Source organism: Crinia signifera, chromosome 5, assembly GCF_055691185.1.
Source record: "Crinia signifera chromosome 5, ASM5569118v1, whole genome shotgun sequence".
Classification (NCBI taxonomy): Eukaryota; Metazoa; Chordata; class Amphibia; order Anura; family Myobatrachidae; genus Crinia; species Crinia signifera.
Genome location: NC_139221.1, coordinates 165,835,900 through 165,856,498, shown reverse-complemented (window position 1 = coordinate 165,856,498; position 20,599 = coordinate 165,835,900). Strand labels below are relative to the sequence as shown.

General features: G+C 41.7%; 1 protein-coding gene across 9 annotated transcripts in view; it reads left to right on the top strand.

Moving 5' to 3' along the window:
* The window catches only part of CTNND2 (catenin delta 2), a 444,220-nt gene that overhangs the window by 52,890 nt on the left and 370,731 nt on the right, over positions 1 to 20,599 (top strand). For all 9 annotated transcript variants that reach the window (XM_083188240.1, XM_083188245.1, XM_083188239.1 and 6 more), the window contains exon 2: positions 1,164 to 1,302. In XM_083188240.1, coding sequence (XP_083044366.1) covers positions 1,174 to 1,302 — 129 coding nt within the window. In that variant the 5' untranslated portion in view covers positions 1,164 to 1,173. The remainder of the gene's footprint in view (positions 1 to 1,163; positions 1,303 to 20,599) is intronic.

Sequence of the window (20,599 nt, the reverse complement as noted above, 5' to 3'; positions counted from 1 at the left end):
TGGGTGCAGGGTAGGGATACAGGTGCGTGAGGGATACTGCTGGGTGCAGGGTAGGGGTACAGGTGTGTGAGGGAGGGTGCAGGGTAGGGATACAGGTGCGTGAGGGATACTGCTGGGTGCAGGGTAGGGGTAGAGGTGTGTGAGGGAGGGTGCAGGGTAGGTATACAGGTGCGTGAGGGATACTGCTAGGTGCATGGTAGGGGTACAGGTGCGTGAGGGATACTGTTGGATGCAGAGTAGGGATACAGGTGTATGAGGAAGGTGGCTGGGTAGGGGTACAGGTGTGTAAAGGTGCCCATACACGGTGTGATAGTAAGCTCCCACAAGCATCGCACAGTACAAAAAGTATGTGCTGCACATACTTTTTGTACTGCCCGCGGATCGCATCGCACACAAATCGCATGTGTTGTGATACGATCCTGCCAATAACGGGTGCAATTATCGCACCGTGTATGGGCACCTTAAGGGATACTGCTGGGTGCAGGGTAGGGGTACAGGTGTGTGAGGGAGGGTGCAGGGTAGGGATACAGGTGAGTGAGGGATACTGCTGGGCAAAGGGTAGGGATACAGGTGCGTGGGGGATACTTCTTGGTGCAGGGTAGGGGTTCAGGTGTGTATAGGTGCCCATACACGGTACTCCCCCTCTTTGTGCATAGCCTGCTGTAGGTCTGTGATGTGCACGGTAAATCACTGCCTGTTATCCCCATAACACGCTCACCCGCCGCACATGTCCGCCGACCTCGCCCATTCCCGTCTGAAGCACTCTCTGCCCGATTCCCCTGCTCCCCCTCTCCATCCTGAGCGCTCACCAGCCGCACAAACTCCGCCCCCCGCCCAGCGTTACAGTAAGCAGCCAGCCACATCCACCAGCAGGTCTGCGTGGAACATGTGCGCAGTAAGCATATTTCACATGATAAAAGCCTTTACAGGTTAAGGGGGCAGAGCCCTAACGACGGTGTGAAGAGCGCCCGTAGGGTGCGATGAATCACCTAGTATACAGTATGTGGAGACAGATTAATATCTTTGTTTCTATTTTGCATGCTATTAATTCCATGGTAGCAGTTCATGTTGTGTTTCTATTTTGCTAACAAATCCAAATGTATGTGAAATGATTTTAGACTATTCATCCAAGTCCTTCTAATGTGTAATTTTTTTTTTAATAGGCTGGAAGCTATGCCTGTTCCAGATCAACCATCATGCTCAGAGAAGACTAGTTCACTAAGCTCAGTGATGAATACATCAAACGGCGATGGTTCTGAAACAGAAACCACTTCAGCTATACTTGCTTCTGTCAAAGAACAGGTAAAGAAGCTTTTTTTCATATAGTGAAGTCTTGTTTATATACAATATTCATGGGTGACACCAAGTATGTGGCCTCAAGCCCAGGTTAATTCTAGGTACATCACAGAAATACCTAGATTTATAATAAAATTCACTATATATGAAGATGCCTGATGACAATGTAAATAAACAGCGAAACGTTACAGTTATTTCTTCTACCGTGTTTTTGTACTGAGTGCCGCTCCGTTCCTGTACTGTGGTGCCTCTTTTTTAAGGGAAAAGTGATTAATACACATCCATTTCACCTTTAAATCCGTGAGTGCCGCTTTGGAGCAAAAGTGTCTAAATGGTGTATACATCCAGTCTCTTAACTTTATGGGGCAGGGACTGATGTGAATTCTCAAATATTCTCTGTAAAGCGCTGCAGAATATGTATGCGCTATATAAGAAACTGTTAATAAATAATACATTTTAATAAATAAATAATAGTCTGCAGCTTGTTGTAATACACTGTCCAGTTCTTTTTAATAAGCCTGTGTGGGGTCTCGTCAGAGCTTTGAATAAGTAGTTGAATCCGATAATTGTAGATTGACGTCCGCTAAATAGTCTGTCTTGTTCTGAATGGTAATCAACCCTGCTTTGTCTGAAGGACAGATTAAAATATTCTCACAGTGTTGAAGGTCATGTAAACTTTTTGTTTTCTCTGTATTCAGATTTGGACTAGGAGATACACCAGAGCAGGTTTCCTAGGATAAGTTCTAATCGAACGGTTCCTCCTTATGTGTGTACTTAGGAGATGGTTGTTTAAAGTATTCTTTCAAGTGCAAGGTTCTGGGTCGAAATGTGTAGTAGGAATAAGGGCCTTATTCTAGTTTACTCTTTCTGACAAAATCCTTCTTAGATGGACAAAACCATGGGGGCAGATGTAAAATGTGCAGAGAGAATTAGATTTGGGTGAGTTATTTTTTTTTCTGTGCAGGGAAAATACTGGCTGCTTTATTTTTACACTGATCTCACTTTGAAGTAAAACCCCACCCAAATCTAATTCTCTCTGCACAAGTTACATCTGCCGCACCTGCAGTGCACATGGTTTTGTCCATCTAAGAAGGAATTTGTCAGAAAGAGGGAACTAAAATAAGGCCCTAAAGGACAGTCTATAATTTAAGACTCTTCCAAGGCAGTGAGTTTGTGATCTAAAAGTTGGAAAATTAACATTTCTGTTGTCGTGGTAGCCATCTTGTTGAAACTCTGCCTCTGGTTTTGTCCCCCGCTGTGCGTGCATGGGGACTTTGTGTAGACATGCCTTCTTGGTCACTGGCAGTAGTGTTTCACTCTGCTGAGGACTCTGTATTGGACATGGAGCGTCTAAACTTACGCGGTTTATTCCAGGGACGAGCTCTTCCACGATTTCTCATAAACTAACTATATACATATTTTTTGTTGTAATCCATTTTAACTGTGGAGAGCTGTTTTTCTTAAATTTTATAAGTTCCTTGGTGTATTGTTTTATTTGCTGTTGAAGTTTCTCAGGCCAATTGGTGGTCTTGTCCAGTTCCAGGGTAGACTTATTAGTGGCTGTTTTCACAGATTCCTTTGTTTTATTTAACTCCTATGACCAGTAGAATTAGATCAAAGCAACATTTGTCCAATACAAAAACCAATGTCTTATATACACATACAAACTATATACACATACAAACTATATACACATACAAAGAAGTTTTAGCAGGTTGACAGCATAGAGATCTGACAGCTTGGCAAATCACAGTTTACAGCATGGTAGGTTTTCCAGCAGGCAATATACAGGCTTCACAGAAGGGTGCAAGATTCCAGAGGTCCCAAGGATAGCTCACACACCCCAAGCCTATTGCCCAGCCACTAACTGGCATTGGGAACCATAACCCTCTGCCAATGTCAACCTTAAGCTTGTATTGACCTTCTGTCAATGTTGACCTAGTCCTAGGGTAATGTCTGACCTAATGACTGTCGACCAAGACATTGTCGACCATCTATACGGTAAACGGGCTGGGAGGGGGAACACATTTTTAGGAGCCTCGCAGCCATTCCGTGAGAGTAGGCAAGCATGTAATGCTTTGTTTCTCATATCTCCATATTGATGTCCCAACACTACCTTAAACTCAAGACATCCAAAGCAGAGCTGGTTATGTTATCCTCCTTCCTTGCACAATCACATTCTGTTACATAGATGGAATTGCCATTTTTTTTACAGTTGTGCATATGTAGAGATCTCTTGAGCCAAGGATAGGTCTAGTGTATATGTGTGTTGATAGTGATGACAATTACTTTCACAAGTTGTTCTATTGTGTTGATGTGGTCACATACAGTGACCTGGCCTATGGTGCAAACGTTCTTTAACCTAAGGTCCTCAACCACGGTCCTCAAGGCACACCAACAGTGCAGGTTTTAGTGATATCCAGGCTTCAGCACAGATGGTTTAATCAGAATCCGTCAGATACTAATTAAGTCACCTGTGCTCAAGCCTGGATATCACTAAAACCTGCACTGTTGGTGTGCCTTGAGGACCGTGGTTGGGAATGCCTGCCCTAAAGCCACGGGGAATCAGTTTTGATTGAGTGATGGCATGGTAATCGACTTCCCATTTCTTCAATTTAATCCAATCTCTGTAGAGATCTTCTGTAGACACTTCTTCCTTATCTGGCAGAGCCTCTGCACACAAAATGTGTGAAGCTTCTGTGTCCGAATAACTAAATATTTAATCTTGTTATAAGGTAAAGCATGTCATGGCAGCCTCCACTAGATCTATTGTGCTTCAGTAGATTGCCAATGGCACTTGCTGCGTGTGCGATCTGGCTGTTTGGGACTATATGGTCTTTAATTTTTGGACCTGATAGAAATAATGTCCGCTCAAAAGGCACTGTACTGTGTATATCAGAATTCATGGTAAATATAGCATCTTCTGTTAATAATATATGAATACCCTTTGCATACTGTATTTAATAAGGAACAATGTACAATTACTGTAAATTATTATTGATATTAGCAGTTACTTTAGATTTCCGTGAGTTGTATAAAAGCACTTTACTTAAAGCTAATAATAAAGCATATATTTTGCCATTTATTACATATACAATATATAGTATAAAAAATGTGTTTGTGTTGCAAGACAATGGTGATTTACAGAGGAACATCATTTTGCACAACAAGAAATGAAGTGGTTTAAACAGTGACGGAAGCTGTTTCTAAATACGAGGGCTTATTTAGCGAGGAAAAATTCTTGAAACAGGATACAGTAGTTGTGTGGGCACATTTTTAAATGGTATGTTGTATCTGTCATTCTCCAGATCAGGGGTTCTCAAACTTGGTCCTCAGGACCCCACACAGTTCAAGTTTTCCAGGTCACCCGGCAGGTGCACAGGTGCATTCATTACTCACTGACACATTTTAAAAGATCCACAGTGGAGCTAATTATTTCACTTGTGATTCTGTAAGGAGACCTGCAAAACATGCACTGTGGGCCTTATTCAGATCTGAGCTCAGTACAAATTTGTTTGGAAATTGGGCAAAACCATGTGCACTGCAGGTGGGGCAAATGTAACATGTATAGAGAGAGTTACATTTGGGTGGGGTGTGCTGAAACTGAAATCTAAATTGCAGTGTAATATAATGCAGCCAGTAGTTACCCTGAACCAGGGCTATTTTTGTGCAGGCTCCAGCAGGAACTGTGGCCCTTATTATAGTTCACTCTTTCTGACAAAATATTTCTTAGATGGACAAAACCATGTGCACTGCAGGTGAGGCAGGTGTAAAACCCCACCCAAATCTAATTATCTCTGCACAAGTAACACCTGCATCACCTGCAGTGCACATGGTTTTGTCCATCTAAGAAATATTTTGTCAGAAAGAGTGATCTAGAATAAGGGCCACAGTTCCTGCTGGAGCCTGCACAAAAATAGCCCTGCCCTGAACAGAAACAAAATAACTCACACAAATCTACTGTAACTCTCTCTGCACATGTTACATCTGCCCCACCTGCAGTGCACATGGTTTTGCCCATTTTCCAAACAAATTTGTACTGAGCTCAGATCTGAATAAGGCCCTGTGTGGGGTCCTAAAGACTGAGTCTGAGAATCTGTGCTCTATATCAATAGCTATTGGGGTAACTTTAGAAGCCCATAGGAACCAATCAAATTCTGTTTATTATATTCTAGGTCGTTTTAAATAAATAAGAAGTAGAATCTGATTGGTTTATATAGGCAACATTCCATCTTCAGTAGAACGCCCACCGTAGTAAATTTAACCCATTGTATCAGTAATTTTTTTTTCACATTTCACCTCTTTAATTTGTCACTCTTACTGTATCTGATACATTTCCTATATACACATACATAGAAGTTTTAGCAGGTTGACCTCATAGACATCTGACAGCTTGGCAAATCAGTTTTCCAGCAGGCAATATACAGGCATCTATACGGTAAACGGGCTGGGAGGGGGAACAAATTTTTGGGAGTCTCGCAGCCATTCCGTGAGAGTAGGCAAGCATGTAATGCTTTGTTTCTCATATCTCCATATTGATGTCCCAACACTATCTTAAACTCAAGACATCCAAAGCAGAGCTGGTTATGTTATCTTCCTTCGTCTCACAATCACATTCTGGACCACATAGATGGAATTGCCATTTTTTTTACAGTTGTGCATATGTAGAGATCTCTTGAGCCAAGGATAGGGCTAGTGGATATGTGTGTTGATAGTTATGACAATTACTTTCACAAGTTGTTCTATTGTGTTGATTTGGTCACATACAGTAGAGTCAGCTTACTCTGCCCAAGTCCAAGACCAAGATCCGTATTAATTTGCAAAACAGATGGAGACAAATTGCATGAAACCTTTGCATGCACGTATTGCAATTACTTATGTATAGCTAAATCCAGCTTTTAGCCTCAGTAGACATCAAGGGGCGAATTTACTAAGATGGGAGTTCTATTTCACATGGGATGTTGCTATGGGTAACCAATCAGATACTATCTATTATCTTCTAGAAGGTGCTAAATAAATAAGGAGATACTGATTGGTTGCCCTTAGCAACATCCCATGTGAAACAGAACTCACATCTTAGTAAATCCCCCCCCCCAAGAGTTTTACTGTCTTGTATAATGAACATACCGATCTTAAATGTACATTATTTTACGTGACTTAAATTTACTGATGGTTTTTAAACCCAGCCTTGAGTATAGGTGGGTGGAAAACCATCTGACTGCTCTTCCTCATCAAATGATACAGTCAATTAATAAAGGTATCTGATAAAAAATTAAAACTGTGTGCCATATATTTAATTGAATATCACTTCAAAAAATTAATAATTTTGACTAAATATAGATTAAATCTTGCTGACTTACAAGTTGCAATAATTTCTATGAGATATGAAGGTAGGAATCCAAGACCTTACGTGACTCTGACACACAAGATGATGTCTGCTGCACTATTATAAAATGAAGTTCATTTTCCAATGTTAGGAAGAGGATGTGAAGTCTAACAATGGCAATCAACAGTGACAAAGTCTGGACAAAAAAGCTAACACTATAAGTTCTATCTCTGTCTGTAAAATCAGACCGTTTCTTTACCATCAATTCTCATACAGAGAACATCTGTTTAGCTACATTGCAAATTACAAGTTGGCTTCCTGTGCAGTACTTCTCAATATGGAGGCAATATTTCTGCTCTCATCTAACTTTCTATACCAGCCCTCATAACTTTCTAATCGGCTGGTATCCATTATAATGTACAGATGGGTCTGTTCCCATCTTGGCGGGGGATGGCGCTGGCGTCGCCAGCCGCCATCCCCCGCCAGCGCCATGGCGATCGTGAGAAGGGGACGCGCGCGCACGAGAGGATGTACTAATGAGGCGGAGACGGACAGGGTTTCCGTCACGCTAGCGACGGAGACTGAGACGCGCGTGCGCGTGAGACGCACGCGCGTCTCAGTCTCCTCGCTGGCGAGGCTGCTGGCGGGTCGCCAGCGCGTACGTTCTGGCGACCCGCCAGCAAGGATGTGCATAGGCACATACTGTATTTTGTGATAAAAATTGCTACAGAACAAATTTCTGGTATGGAGCACATAAAGACCCTGACTGTAATATAGTGATAATGATGTACTCAGGGTTGCCTACCCTCCCGGAATGGCCGGGAGTGTCCCGGAAATCGGGTCTCCCTCCAGGTCCCCCGGAAATGGTGGCAATCCTCCCGCATATCCCCCCCAGCTCCCGCGATGTGTCCCTTGGCGGGGGGGTCCGCAGGTAAAATGCCGCGATCGCGGCATTTTAGCCCCGCCCCCCGCAATGCAATGACTGAAATACCAGCATTGCACGGTGGGGGGCGGGGCTAAAATGCCGTGACGCTGTAGACATGCCCCCAACAGGGCATCATCTGTGTGGCCACGCCCCCGGACCACCTCTCTTTCCAGTCCTGGAAATGGCCCCGCCCCCCTGCCTGACAGAGCTGGCTGCCCTCTCCCGGAGAGGGCAGCTCAAAAGTCGGCAACTATGGATGTACTAATGTATTGGGCTATCAAATGTAGTAGGAAGCCCAATACATCTGGACTATTTAATTCTAGATTTGTGTAACATTTGAATATGTTTAAAATGCAGCTGTATAAATTTCAATCCCTATTATTGTCAGAAAATGTATTGGTGGGAGCAGTGGCAAACGCAGGATTTCTGGAGGGAGTTTCCACATGTAGTCCACAGTCTCCCACTCTGCAGAACATTGGAGCAAGTGCTGACATCAGAGGGAGCAGTAGCAGAACCCATTAATGTACACATTGGTCTTTTTATACACTGGATACTGTATTCAATACAGTGTCACAATTTAAAATGGTCTAAGACTGTATTAATTATATTTAAGATATAATCGTGGTCATCAAAAGGTTAAACATACTATAATAAATACTGTACATAATAAACATAATAGAACAAGTATTCCACTAAGCAGACATTCTCCCACCTCATGGTAAGGCTCCTGTCTCTTTTTCCTGGCAGCTACTCTCTGGTCCTGTGCATTTATTGAGGACTCAGAACCAAACACATGGCAAACTTGATAGAAGAAGTTGCTACAACTAGGCATGTGCCAAAAGTCTGCCATTTTACTTAAAACACATGATGTGAAGGCATCTCTAGTTATCATTGCATTTGATGTAGCATTGCTATTGTCTTAATTTGAGCCACTTACTAGGCAACCAGAAACCCCCTGTGTTTGCCTATGGGAATAAAATATGAGTAGCACTTGCATTGCTGTGCAGACAGTTATGATTCTTGTTAGCAATTTGTCATATAACTTCTTGACTTCATGGTTTTTAAAATACATTTCCCGGCAGCGGTGTAACTATGTGCCGAGGTGACCGGAGCAAGGGTCCCCCCCCCCCCCTCCAAAAAAAAATTTGCACTGTATTGCCCATTCCACATACTACCACACACCGTAATGCCCATTAAACATAATGCCACCCACCATAATGCCCTTTACACATAATGCCACCCACCATAATGCCCATTTCACATAACGCCACCCACCGTAATGCCCATTATACATAATGCCACCCACCATAATGCCCATTACACATAACGCCACCCACCATAATGTCCATTACACATAACGCCACCCACCATAATGCCCATTACACCTAACGCCACCCACCATAATGCACATTACACATAATGCCACCCACCATAATGCCCATTACACATAATGCCACCCACCATAATGTCTGTCTCAATAACAGTGATTAATATGTGATTAATATGTCAAATGCCATGATTGCAGCAGGCACAATTTGCAGTGGAAAGCTAAAAGTTTTTTGGGGCAGTTCCTCATCCTCAGGTTGAATGGGACATAGGTTCCCCAAACTGTAAACTCCCTCGACCTAAGTGAGGATCAATATCATTTGGTACGTACCTTTCTATATTGCTTCTTATTGCAGTGATACTAAACATATTTTACAACATTTATGCAATGTTTGAGCCACCAGAGCATTGTTGTTATGAACCTTTTCATGCTTTACCACTGTATATGCCAATTAAGCATAGCTTATGTACTGGCAGTGAATTGTACTTGGCCAAGCTAAAGGTGGTAAAAGAAGGAAAAATAAGGCAAGCCACGTGGGACACACAATATCCATGCTATATATATATATATATATATATATATATATATATATATATATATATATATATATATATATATATATATATATATATAAAACAGGTATGGGTAACACCGGCACTCCAAGGACTTGACAAACAGCAAAAAAACAAACACTGTGGTCTCAAGCAACATTTCGGTTGAATTACCGTTTTCAAGCTCTTAGCTTAGCTAATTAAACCAAAACGTTGCTTGAGACCACAGTGTCTGTCGTTTTGCTGTTTGTCAAGTCCTAGGAGTGACGGTATTACCCATACCTGTTATCGATTGTGTGCGGAGGCACACTGCAAGGCACCCAGGCAATCTACCACTAGAGTATAGACCCTTTGAGTGCCGGTCAGACTTTTTCTATATATATATATATATATATATATATATATATATATATATATATATATATATATATATATATATATATATATATATATATATATATATATATATAGAATAGATAGACGACCCGGCACTGTGTAAGGTAAGGGATACTCGATCCGGTGCCCCCACTTCCAAGCAGGATAAGTAGATAACAGCAATAGAGTGGCACTCTGGATACCTTCTTATAAATAAACGGCAGACACTGTAGTCAGTTTCAACGTTTCATTTCTTTATAGAAATTTCGTCAGGATACAAATAGGGCTTACATGTACACCTTATATACCAGCAGTCACCAATCACCAAAGTGTAGCAAATTACCGATTCCCGCGCTGCAAGCACAAACGTGTGACGTCATCAAGCCTCTCCACAGCGCTCGTGTGGGAGCGTCAGGTCTGTTGTCATGGAGACAACACCACGCTATCCCTTCACTACTGCCGGGATTTTGACCTAATCACGTCCACCCGTCAGTGCTGCCGCGGGATCCACAAGACTTTAAGATAATAAATACAAAATAACAATAACACCCAAGAAACAGCAAAAACAATTACAAAGGGTAAAAAATGTGATTGAGAATACAGTACATAATTCCATGGAAATTCAAACAGAATATTTCATGGACAAAATTCATGAAGAAAATTGTTTCAGACATAATTATATAAGAATATCATTACATAGAAAAATTACATTTATAAACATATTCAAATACTCACTCCAAACACGGAGTGACTAGATGCAATAATGCAAACAAGAGCAATTCATAAATGCAAGCAAGAAATTTCTAACTAAACATTCAATATGGCAAAAAACATGCATTAACATTTTTGGTTCAAACAGCATCGATATCCAGTCCAGACGATATAATGAACCAATTTGTTACGCTGAAAAATATTGAAAAAATGAACATTTGTATACAAGTATCCATAAGCATATCCGCAGAAAATAGAATACTAAGTTTAATCAAGCAGTGATATACATTGCTTAAATGCAATTAGTTAAAACAGGACAGTGTCGTATGTTCATTTAGACCGCCTGGGGAAATAACTTTAAGACGATGTATCCAAAGAGTCTCCAAGCGGAGTAACGCTGCACTCCTATCGCCACCACGTAAGGATGGGGCTACCCAATCTATCATACGATATTTAATCGCATGTAGATTGTGGCGTGCCTCAACCCAATGTCGGGCAACGGGTTGTTCACTGCTACCCTTTTCAATGGCACCCCTGATCACTGACCTATGCGTTGCCATACGATCTTTGAACTTACATACAGTCTTGCCGATGTACGACAAGCCACAAGGGCAGATTAATTGATAGACCACATGTGTGGATTCACAGGTAAAATGTGTTTTAATGTTGTATGTGACACCATTATGCATGAAGGAATCACCTGTTAACAAATATCTACAAGTAGTACAAGGACATTTGTAACAACCTGGACGATTTTGTGACAAAAAGTTTTTTGGGTTAGCGATCTTCTTCCTGGTCACTGATATAGAGTTCACTGAGCTTATCAACCTGCATAACCAGAGCGATAGCCCAGTGAAACTCACATTCAAGATGGACCGCTCATTTGTGGACTTCTTGGATGTGAGGATTTCCAATGTGAATGGCCGTTTACACACCACTGTGTACACTAAGGACACAGATAGGAATTCTTTCTTACACAGCACTAGCTGTCATCCCAAAAACTTCAAATACAGCCTACCTTACTTTCAGATGCTACGTCTGCGACGTATTAATGACGACTCTAAAATAGCTTCAGATCAGATTGATGTACTAATCTCTCGTTTTATCAAGAGGGGGTACAAAAAATCTGAATTGGTGCAAACTAAAGAGAAAGTTCTTGATATACCTAGGGATCAATTGTTAAAAAAGAAGACACCTAAAACTTTGAGTAATAAATTCCCCTGGGTAAACCAATATAACTGCCAATCTAATTTAGTCATTAAAAAAATACGTAAACATTGGCCCATTGTACAAGCAGAAGTAGATCTGGGGTTAACTGACACACAAATTATGCCTTGTTACTCCAGACCGAGAAATTTGAGGGATTTATTAGTCAAGGCTGATGTGACCAGGAAGAAGATCGCTAACCCAAAAAACTTTTTGTCACAAAATCGTCCAGGTTGTTACAAATGTCCTTGTACTACTTGTAGATATTTGTTAACAGGTGATTCCTTCATGCATAATGGTGTCACATACAAAATTAAAACACATTTTACCTGTGAATCCACACATGTGGTCTATCAATTAATCTGCCCTTGTGGCTTGTCGTACATCGGCAAGACTGTATGTAAGTTCAAAGATCGTATGGCAATGCATAGGTCAGTGATCAGGGGTGCCATTGAAAAGGGTGGCAGTGAACAACCCGTTGCCCGACATTGGGTTGAGGCACGCCACAATCTACATGCGATTAAATATCGTATGATAGATTGGGTAGCCCCATCCTTACGTGGTGGCGATAGGAGTGCAGCGTTACTCCGCTTGGAGACTCTTTGGATACATCGTCTTAAAGTTATTTCCCCAGGCGGTCTAAATGAACATATGACACTGTCCTGTTTTAAGTAATTGTATTTAAGCAATGTATATCACTGCTTGATTAAACTTAGTATTCTATTTTCTGCGGATATGCTTATGGATACTTGTATACAAATGTTCATTTTTTCAATATTTTTCAGCGTAACAAATTGGTTCATTGTATCGTCTGGACTGGATATCGATGCTGTTTGAACCAAAAATGTTAATGCATGTTTTTTGCCATATTGAATGTTTAGTTAGAAATTTCTTGCTTGCATTTATGAATTGCTCTTGTTTGCATTATTGCATCTAGTCACTCCGTGTTTGGAGTGAGTATTTGAATATGTTTATAAATGTAATTTTTCTATGTAATGATATTCTTATATAATTATGTCTGAAACAATTTTCTTCATGAATTTTGTCCATGATATATTCTGTTTGAATTTCCATGGAATTATGTACTGTATTCTCAATCACATTTTTTACCCTTTGTAATTGTTTTTGCTGTTTCTTGGGTGTTATTGTTATTTTGTATTTATTATCTTAAAGTCTTGTTGATCCCGCGGCAGCACTGACGGGTGGACGTGATTAGGTCAAAATCCCGGCAGTAGTGAAGGGATAGCGTGGTGTTGTCTCCATGACAACAGACCTGACGCTCCCACACGAGCGCTGTGGAGAGGCTTGATGACGTCACACGTTTGTGCTTGCAGCGCGGGAATCGGTAATTTGCTACACTTTGGTGATTGGTGACTGCTGGTATATAAGGTGTACATGTAAGCCCTATTTGTATCCTGACGAAATTTCTATAAAGAAATGAAACGTTGAAACTGACTACAGTGTCTGCCGTTTATTTATAAGAAGGTATCCAGAGTGCCACTCTATTGCTGTTATCTATATATATGTATATATATATATATATGTGATAATGGTGGTACTAGCGCTGGAGGACTCCAGATTTTTTTGGATATTTCCAAGTGTTCACACCCTATTCTGTGTGGAATTCCTTATGCACTCCCCTCCACTCTTCTGGGTGGCAGCACCTTCTCCTATGGGTTCCCGTTCCTTAGAACCCTCTGTATGAAAATCTGAAAAAAAGGGTGAGATGGGCGCCTATAGTGCAATAAATCCTTAGCAGGTTTTGTCTCCCTTCACCACATGAAGACAGACACACCCCTAATTCAAAGGTGTACCGTGTAGGGTGGTTATCCACCACTGTTCTCTGAGCGTCTTTAAACAAGATCCTGGGGCCACTGCAACACGATCTCAAGGAACAATCCTCCACATTTCACTCCGCCAAATGTTTGTATGGCATATATATATATAGGGAGAGAATGCAGGAAAAAAAGGGGACTAGTGTAATACGTTCAACAACATTTATTTGCACCGCAAAACACAAAAAAAAAAAAAAATCCGTACAATGTATAAAAACAAATAGGGCTTATCTGGTGACGATGTACACGATCAGGTCTCATCCATCTAACACAGTCATAGCCAATGGTCTCTCAACGCGTTTCATCCCTCTGGACTTCCTCAGGAGAGTGTCTAGTGGTGGTATCCTAACCTCCTTTTATACTAGTGGTAACCAATCACCTACTGTTAGGGTTTCCCGCTCTAAGATGTATTCTAATTTCCGTTTCCACCTTGTGGAACGCATACTTCCGGTTTCCGTTTATACAATAATTACCAAGGAAACAGGGTGACTGTTAAGTTAAGGTTATAGTTATAAGGGAAAGGGAGCCCCATGCAAACGGACCGCTCAGTTATTGTAAAGTTTATATCAAAATTCTGGCTGTTTGAGCCAGCAGACTGCTCCGTTCTCACTGGAGCGTCATTTCCGGTATTTGGAGCGCTCACAGCTTCCGGCCGTGAGCGCTCATGACAATTTTCTTCATGAATTTTGTCCATGATATATTCTGTTTGAATTTCCATGGAATTATGTACTGTATTCTCAATCACATTTTTTACCCTTTGTAATTGTTTTTGCTGTTTCTTGGGTGTTATTGGGTGTTATTGTTATTTTGTATTTATTATCTTAAAGTCTTGTTGATCCCGCGGCAGCACTGACAGGTGGACGTGATTAGGTCAAAATCCAGGCAGTAGTGAAGGGATAGCGTGGTGTTGTCTCCATGACAACAGACCTGACGCTCCCACACGAGCGCTGTGGAGAGGCTTGATGACGTCACACGTTTGTGCTTGCAGCGCGGGAATCGGTAATTTGCTACACTTTGGTGATTGGTGACTGCTGGTATATAAGGTGTACATGTAAGCCCTATTTGTATCCTGACGAAATTTCTATAAAGAAATGAAACGTTGAAACTGGCTACAGTGTCTGCCGTTTATTTATAAGAAGGTATCCAGAGTGCCACTCTATTGCTGTTATCTATATATATATATATATATATATATATATATATATATATATATATATACACAAAAAAGATCAGGGTGCGCTGATATATATCTGAATAAAGGGACATATATGGTGGTAAGGTACTTATTCAGATATATATCTGTATGGCTCTTGCTTGAATACCTATGGTTTGACCAATTGGAAACACCCCTAGAAGGTACTTTTTTCTTTAATGTCTGTATAAGGATCTTTCGATGGATTTAAATTGCACATATGGAATCCTTATATTCTTAAAATGCTTTTTTAGACACGGTGGAAAATATCTATATACTGCTAAAAAGAATTTTTTATTGAATTGGTATATTTCTCAAGTTGTTTGTCCCAGAAGGGCCTCTCGTTCAGCTTTTTTGTATCAAATCATTTTTTTGAACTATCAATTGTTCTGCCTCTCCTTTGTCATCTTCATCTTTCTCGATTGCCTCATCTTTGTGTAGAAATACGTATTTTTTATATGCATTTTGCTGTTTTATGCATTCTGTTGAATTTATTTTTATCATTTGCAGTGCTATCGCACCTATTTCAATCAACATCCAAAAACGCCCCTGATGAAGTCACGTGGGTGACGAAACGCGTTGGGCCTGTTCCATACTGTGGATTGTAAAATTATTCTATGAAATGGCTGTGTAACTCTGTTTGATTTGTTCTAAGCCCTATCAGAGGCTTTTTATTAAATATTTATGTTTTAATGAGAAAGTTGTGTAATTTACCTTAGCGCACCCTGATCTTTTTTGTATTTCTGTCCGTTCCGGGTCTCAGCTAACAGGGATCCTTCAGAGGTGCAGCTTTGGGCTAATAGGGCGCGGTGTTGGGTACCCCTTGCCTTTCTTATATATATATATATATATATATATATATACAGAATGTCTGTGTGTGCATGTACATGTGGTAGGGAATATAGATTGTAAGCTCCACTGTGGCAGGGACTGATGCGAATGTTCAAATATTCTCTGTAAAGCGCTGCGGAATATGTATGCGCTATATAAGAAACTGGGTACTTGTTTCCTAGCACGGCGCCCATCGGGTCCCATCGCATACCTTAACTTAAGGTATGCGATGGGACCCGACGGACCCGATTTTGGGTATTTTTTGAGGTTTCCCGACAAATGTAAAATCGGGTCCATCGCATGCCATTATAATGGCATACGATGCGACCGACGTGACTGCCCTGATTTTACATTGTAAGCATTGTATGTAATGTTAAATTCCTATGTAAAATCGTCTGAAGTAATGCGCGTCCCCTCGCGGGGCACGCTGTGCTCGCCACGCTTCGGGCTCGGTGGCTCGCTGCGCTCACCACACTATATTCAGTCGACTCCACGCCGACGTGAATAGTGGGGGTATGGAAAGGTCGGAGGACGCGTACCGCCGCCCCTCGCGGGCTCCCTGCGCTCGCCATGCTTCGGGTTCACGTTGATCATGGCGTGGCATTAACAATGGGGGGGGGTGCATACAATGAAAAATGGGGTCTGATGGGCATTTAACATTGGGGCCAATGTAAAATCGGGTCTCAGGGACCATTTAACATTGGTTCCAATGTAAAAAATCGGGTCAGTCAGGGTCAATCGCATCACATGCAATTTGGTTGCATGCGATGCGATTGACCCGATTTTTGCAACCCGATTGCATACAATTAAAATCGGTGGCACCGTGCTAGGAAATAAGTACCAGAAACTGTTAATAATAATAATAATATATATCCAATTTTAAAGTTAAACAATTGCTGCATTACAAATTTGCAGGCCAGAGGACATGTGAAATGACTTATCTGTAGGTTCTAACAAAAAGGAGGAGACTTAATGAGTGCAGAGCTCAATGAACATCCTGTCTGAAGAGTCTGCATAAATAAATAAGGGGAATCACCGTGGTGACAGGACATCAAGTTAAAGCTACTATGTCTGTACTGCCTGATCTTATTTCTGACATGCTGCAATGCTGCCGAAAGGAAAATACAGTATCATGCAAACACAGCGCCTTGGCTCTCAGATCTTTGGAAGAAACTATATAACAATGTAAAAAAGAAGCAATGAGTGAGAATTAATGGGATACAAAAATCAAGGATGGAACTCTGCTCAGAATACTTAAGGCCACATTTCTTCGTAAAAGTATGTGAAACTCTGCAGACAATTGCTGAATGAGGTTCATATCCTGCAAAACATTTGACTAATTTGTCATATGGCATACCTCCCAACTTTTGATCAGAAGAAATAGGGACAATAGCGCCCGCAAAGGGGGTGGGGCGTATGCAAATGAGGGTGCGGCTTATGCTAATTAGCCGCGACCTCATTTTCATACGAGAATAGACGCTGTGCGCATGCGCACAGCGTCTATTCTACTAGATTGGGGGGTCTCCCAACTGCCACCCCCCGCAGCGGGACAATGCCTGCCGCGGGTGGGACAGCGGGACAGGACCCGAAAATCGGGACTGTCCCTCTAAAATCGTGACAGTTGGGAGGTATGATATGGAAGGTTGACATGCTTTAATACGTATACATGTTTAGAAGATGGCTATCTTTATGCTAATACTATATTTTACAATCTGAATTTAAAATGTACAGCTGTACCATATAATAAAGCCATACCTCCAACACTCAAAAAGCACAATCAGAAATCAGATATGGGTATGGGGCAGATTTATGTGTAGCAGTCTTAATCCATGCAGTGTAAAGGTCCATACACACTGTGTGACTATGCCCAATGCGTATGGACAGCGATGATCATGCATACAAACTGAGCGGCTTTCCCCCTGTCCGGCACTGACTGAGGGGGGAGGACGGCGTTGCATAGCAGAGCCCTATGCAAAGCCGCCCTGAAAGCCGCTCATCGACTGGTATAACCAGCAGATGAACGGCTTTCCCGGCGATGTTGCGGGAGCACACAGCAGCGCTCACTGCTCATCGCCGGGCCATATACACTGGGTGGCTCTGAGCTATTTTGTGACTATCCTGCTTCCCTGCCACTGGCAACAGTGTCTCGCGCTGGAGGTGGGGCAGTTGGGAGCCCCTGTGCTCTTCACTGCAGTGGTGAAAAGATGCTCTATTCAAAGAGACAGTGGGACATGGCTATGCCCCCATAGTGGCAAGAAATGGTGCCATGGCTTGCAGGATCTATGAGACCATGCCCATTTAGTAGAGACCACACGCTCCTTTTGGGCACTCTTGGGGTCCGCCACACAAGCATCCTGATTACTGCTCATAGAATGTTGAGAGGTCTGGTTTATAATGTAATAATATATATTACCTCACATTATTGAGTAAGTGGGCTCTTTAGACATGAATCAATTGGCATGAGGTGCTTTTTGTGAGCAGTTAATTTTGTTTATTTATTGGCCATATTAACAGGGACCACACCTATTTGTTGATTAAACTTTCGTGGTACTCTTATTAATTATATTAAGTGGACATGCATATTAATATAGAGTTTACGGAAGGGGCACTATGAATTATTTCATATACTAAGAGGTACAACACTAGATCTGGGCAACACCTACCTGTACATTTTGACACTATTTTCTCGAAAATCACAGGTCAGAGGTACCAGGAAGAGACCAGTGCTATTTAGCCCCACGTTTAGCAACGTAACGAATTTTGTAAAAGCCTTGTTAAGGTTGAGCTCACTACCTCCATGAGGCAGTCTGTTCTTATTTTATGGTCCAAAGGAAAAGAGCCAGCCCGTGTTGAGAACTGGCAACTTCTCAACACAGAAAGTTTTTGGCAAAAATCTTCTTAAAAAGAAAGAAGTTTTCAAACTATTGCTCTCTCTCTCGGAGCACTTTTGAGGCCATCCTAGGTGTCCGAACCATGAGTAGAGCAGTAAATTTGCTAAGAATGCATTGAATTGTAAGAAGGCTTAGAGCATTAGTAGTTGTGTATTTGGGGATTCACCAGGGGTGCCTTCTATATGAATTTGGAATTGATCCTTTTGTAAGAAGGATTGCGAGAAGGGGGTGCTGAATCCATTATCACATTTGAAGGTAGTCACCTATACAGATGACATCATGATGGTTCTCCTTATCGGCAGCAGATGCACGTGGTGTGGACCAACTATTCTGTGACTATTCAGAGGATTTTGGCTGTATAATAAATCGGATGTGTGAAATTATTTTATTGGATGGGGTAGGAGGCAACAGGCTTTGACTCCCGGACCAGTTCCAAACTTAACATTCCCTAAGGTCAGTTCCCAGCTTAAGATTCTTGGCATCATTTTAAACCATGGTGAAATGGGAATAGAAGCTTTATGATGCCACCTGGAAAGTAAGAATTGGATATGATGGAAGTTTTCCTTGAGGGAAAGGTTGATCTGTACAAACCTATTTGGTCCCAATGTTTTTGTATGTCAGTTATGTATGTTTTTTTGTCTCAGATTATGTGGTCTAAGGTACTGTACGTTCTTTGTTTTTCCTGTTACAATGGGGAAACAACATGAACATAATCAAAAGAGGCATCACCTACAAACCAATGGCAGAATGGGGGTTTGGACAATGTGTGCCCTTTAGTATTATTTTGTAACAACCTTCTAAAAGCAAAATGTTGGAAATCTCTTCTTGGGGACTCCCCCTCAATGGGTTGATGGATTCAGGGAATGTCTGAACCCTTTCTTGAGGCATGGATAGAGATAGTTTGAGTGAGAAGTTTCTGGGCCAGGAGTGGCTACCCCTTGATATATGTGATTAAGTAAGAGATCTCTCTAAAAAGGAGTTGGGTAAGAGGATCTAGCAATCCTACTTTAATGTTCCATTCATCCTAAGAGACCTCCCAAGGGATGTTTGTTCAGATGGGTTGAAACTGCTAACTTCGCAGAGGATCACACTGAATTTAGGAACATTACCTCTCTTTATGGTAAGGGGAACCCCAAATTTAGAAGTGCTGACGATTGTGACTTTCTGTGGGAGTGGAAATCTGGGGGGGGGGGGTATCTGCATGTTGCAGCTATCTATCGCCCACCAGGGCTTCAAACCTCTATTTCTGGAAGATTTATCGGCCTGACTCCCCCACTTCATATCCTCTGACATCTCCACCATCATCTTGGGTGACTTCAATATTGCTATTGACAGTGCAAAATGTCTGCATGCTTCCAAACTCTTCTCTCTAACCTCCTCTCTTGGCCTTTCCCTGTGATCTGACTCACCTACTCATGAGTAAGGCCATTGCCTTGATCTTGTATTCACCAGGCTATGCTCAGTCTCTGATTTTACAAACACTTTCTTCCCCCTCTCTGATCACAATCTTATCACCTTCTCACTCTCCTACATTACCCCAAGCTCATTGACACTGAAATTAAGCAAGCCTCCTTTAACCCGCAGAAATACTAACGCTATTAATTTTCCACAAGTTTCCACCTTTCTGCAAAAACAGCTCTCACCAATTTCAACGTTTACCTCTCCCAACTCTGCTGTTTCTCACCTTTACCAGACTCTTGAAACAGCCCTTGACAAAGTGGCACCAGCTTTCCATTACCACGCAGGCTTAATTGCCAGCCGTGGCACTCCAAATGAACAAAACAACTATGACGTAGGTCATGTAAAGTAGAATGTCAGTGGTGTAAATCTCGGAATCTGAGTGATTTCTTCACATATAAGACTATCTATCACTCCTACCGCAATGCTTTGGACATTGCCAAACAAACATACTTCCAACCTCTTCTCATGCCACCAACCCTACCCAACTTTTTAACACATTAAAGTCTTATCTGTACCCTCCCTCACCAGCTACCATCAGTGTACAAGAAATTGTCTCCTACTTTAAAGGACAAGATTGATAGCATCCGAGATGAAATGGTATGATTGTCCGCAGCCACTAACCTACTCAATTCTCAACCTGAACCTTATGGCAATTTCTCTTCATTTGAGCCC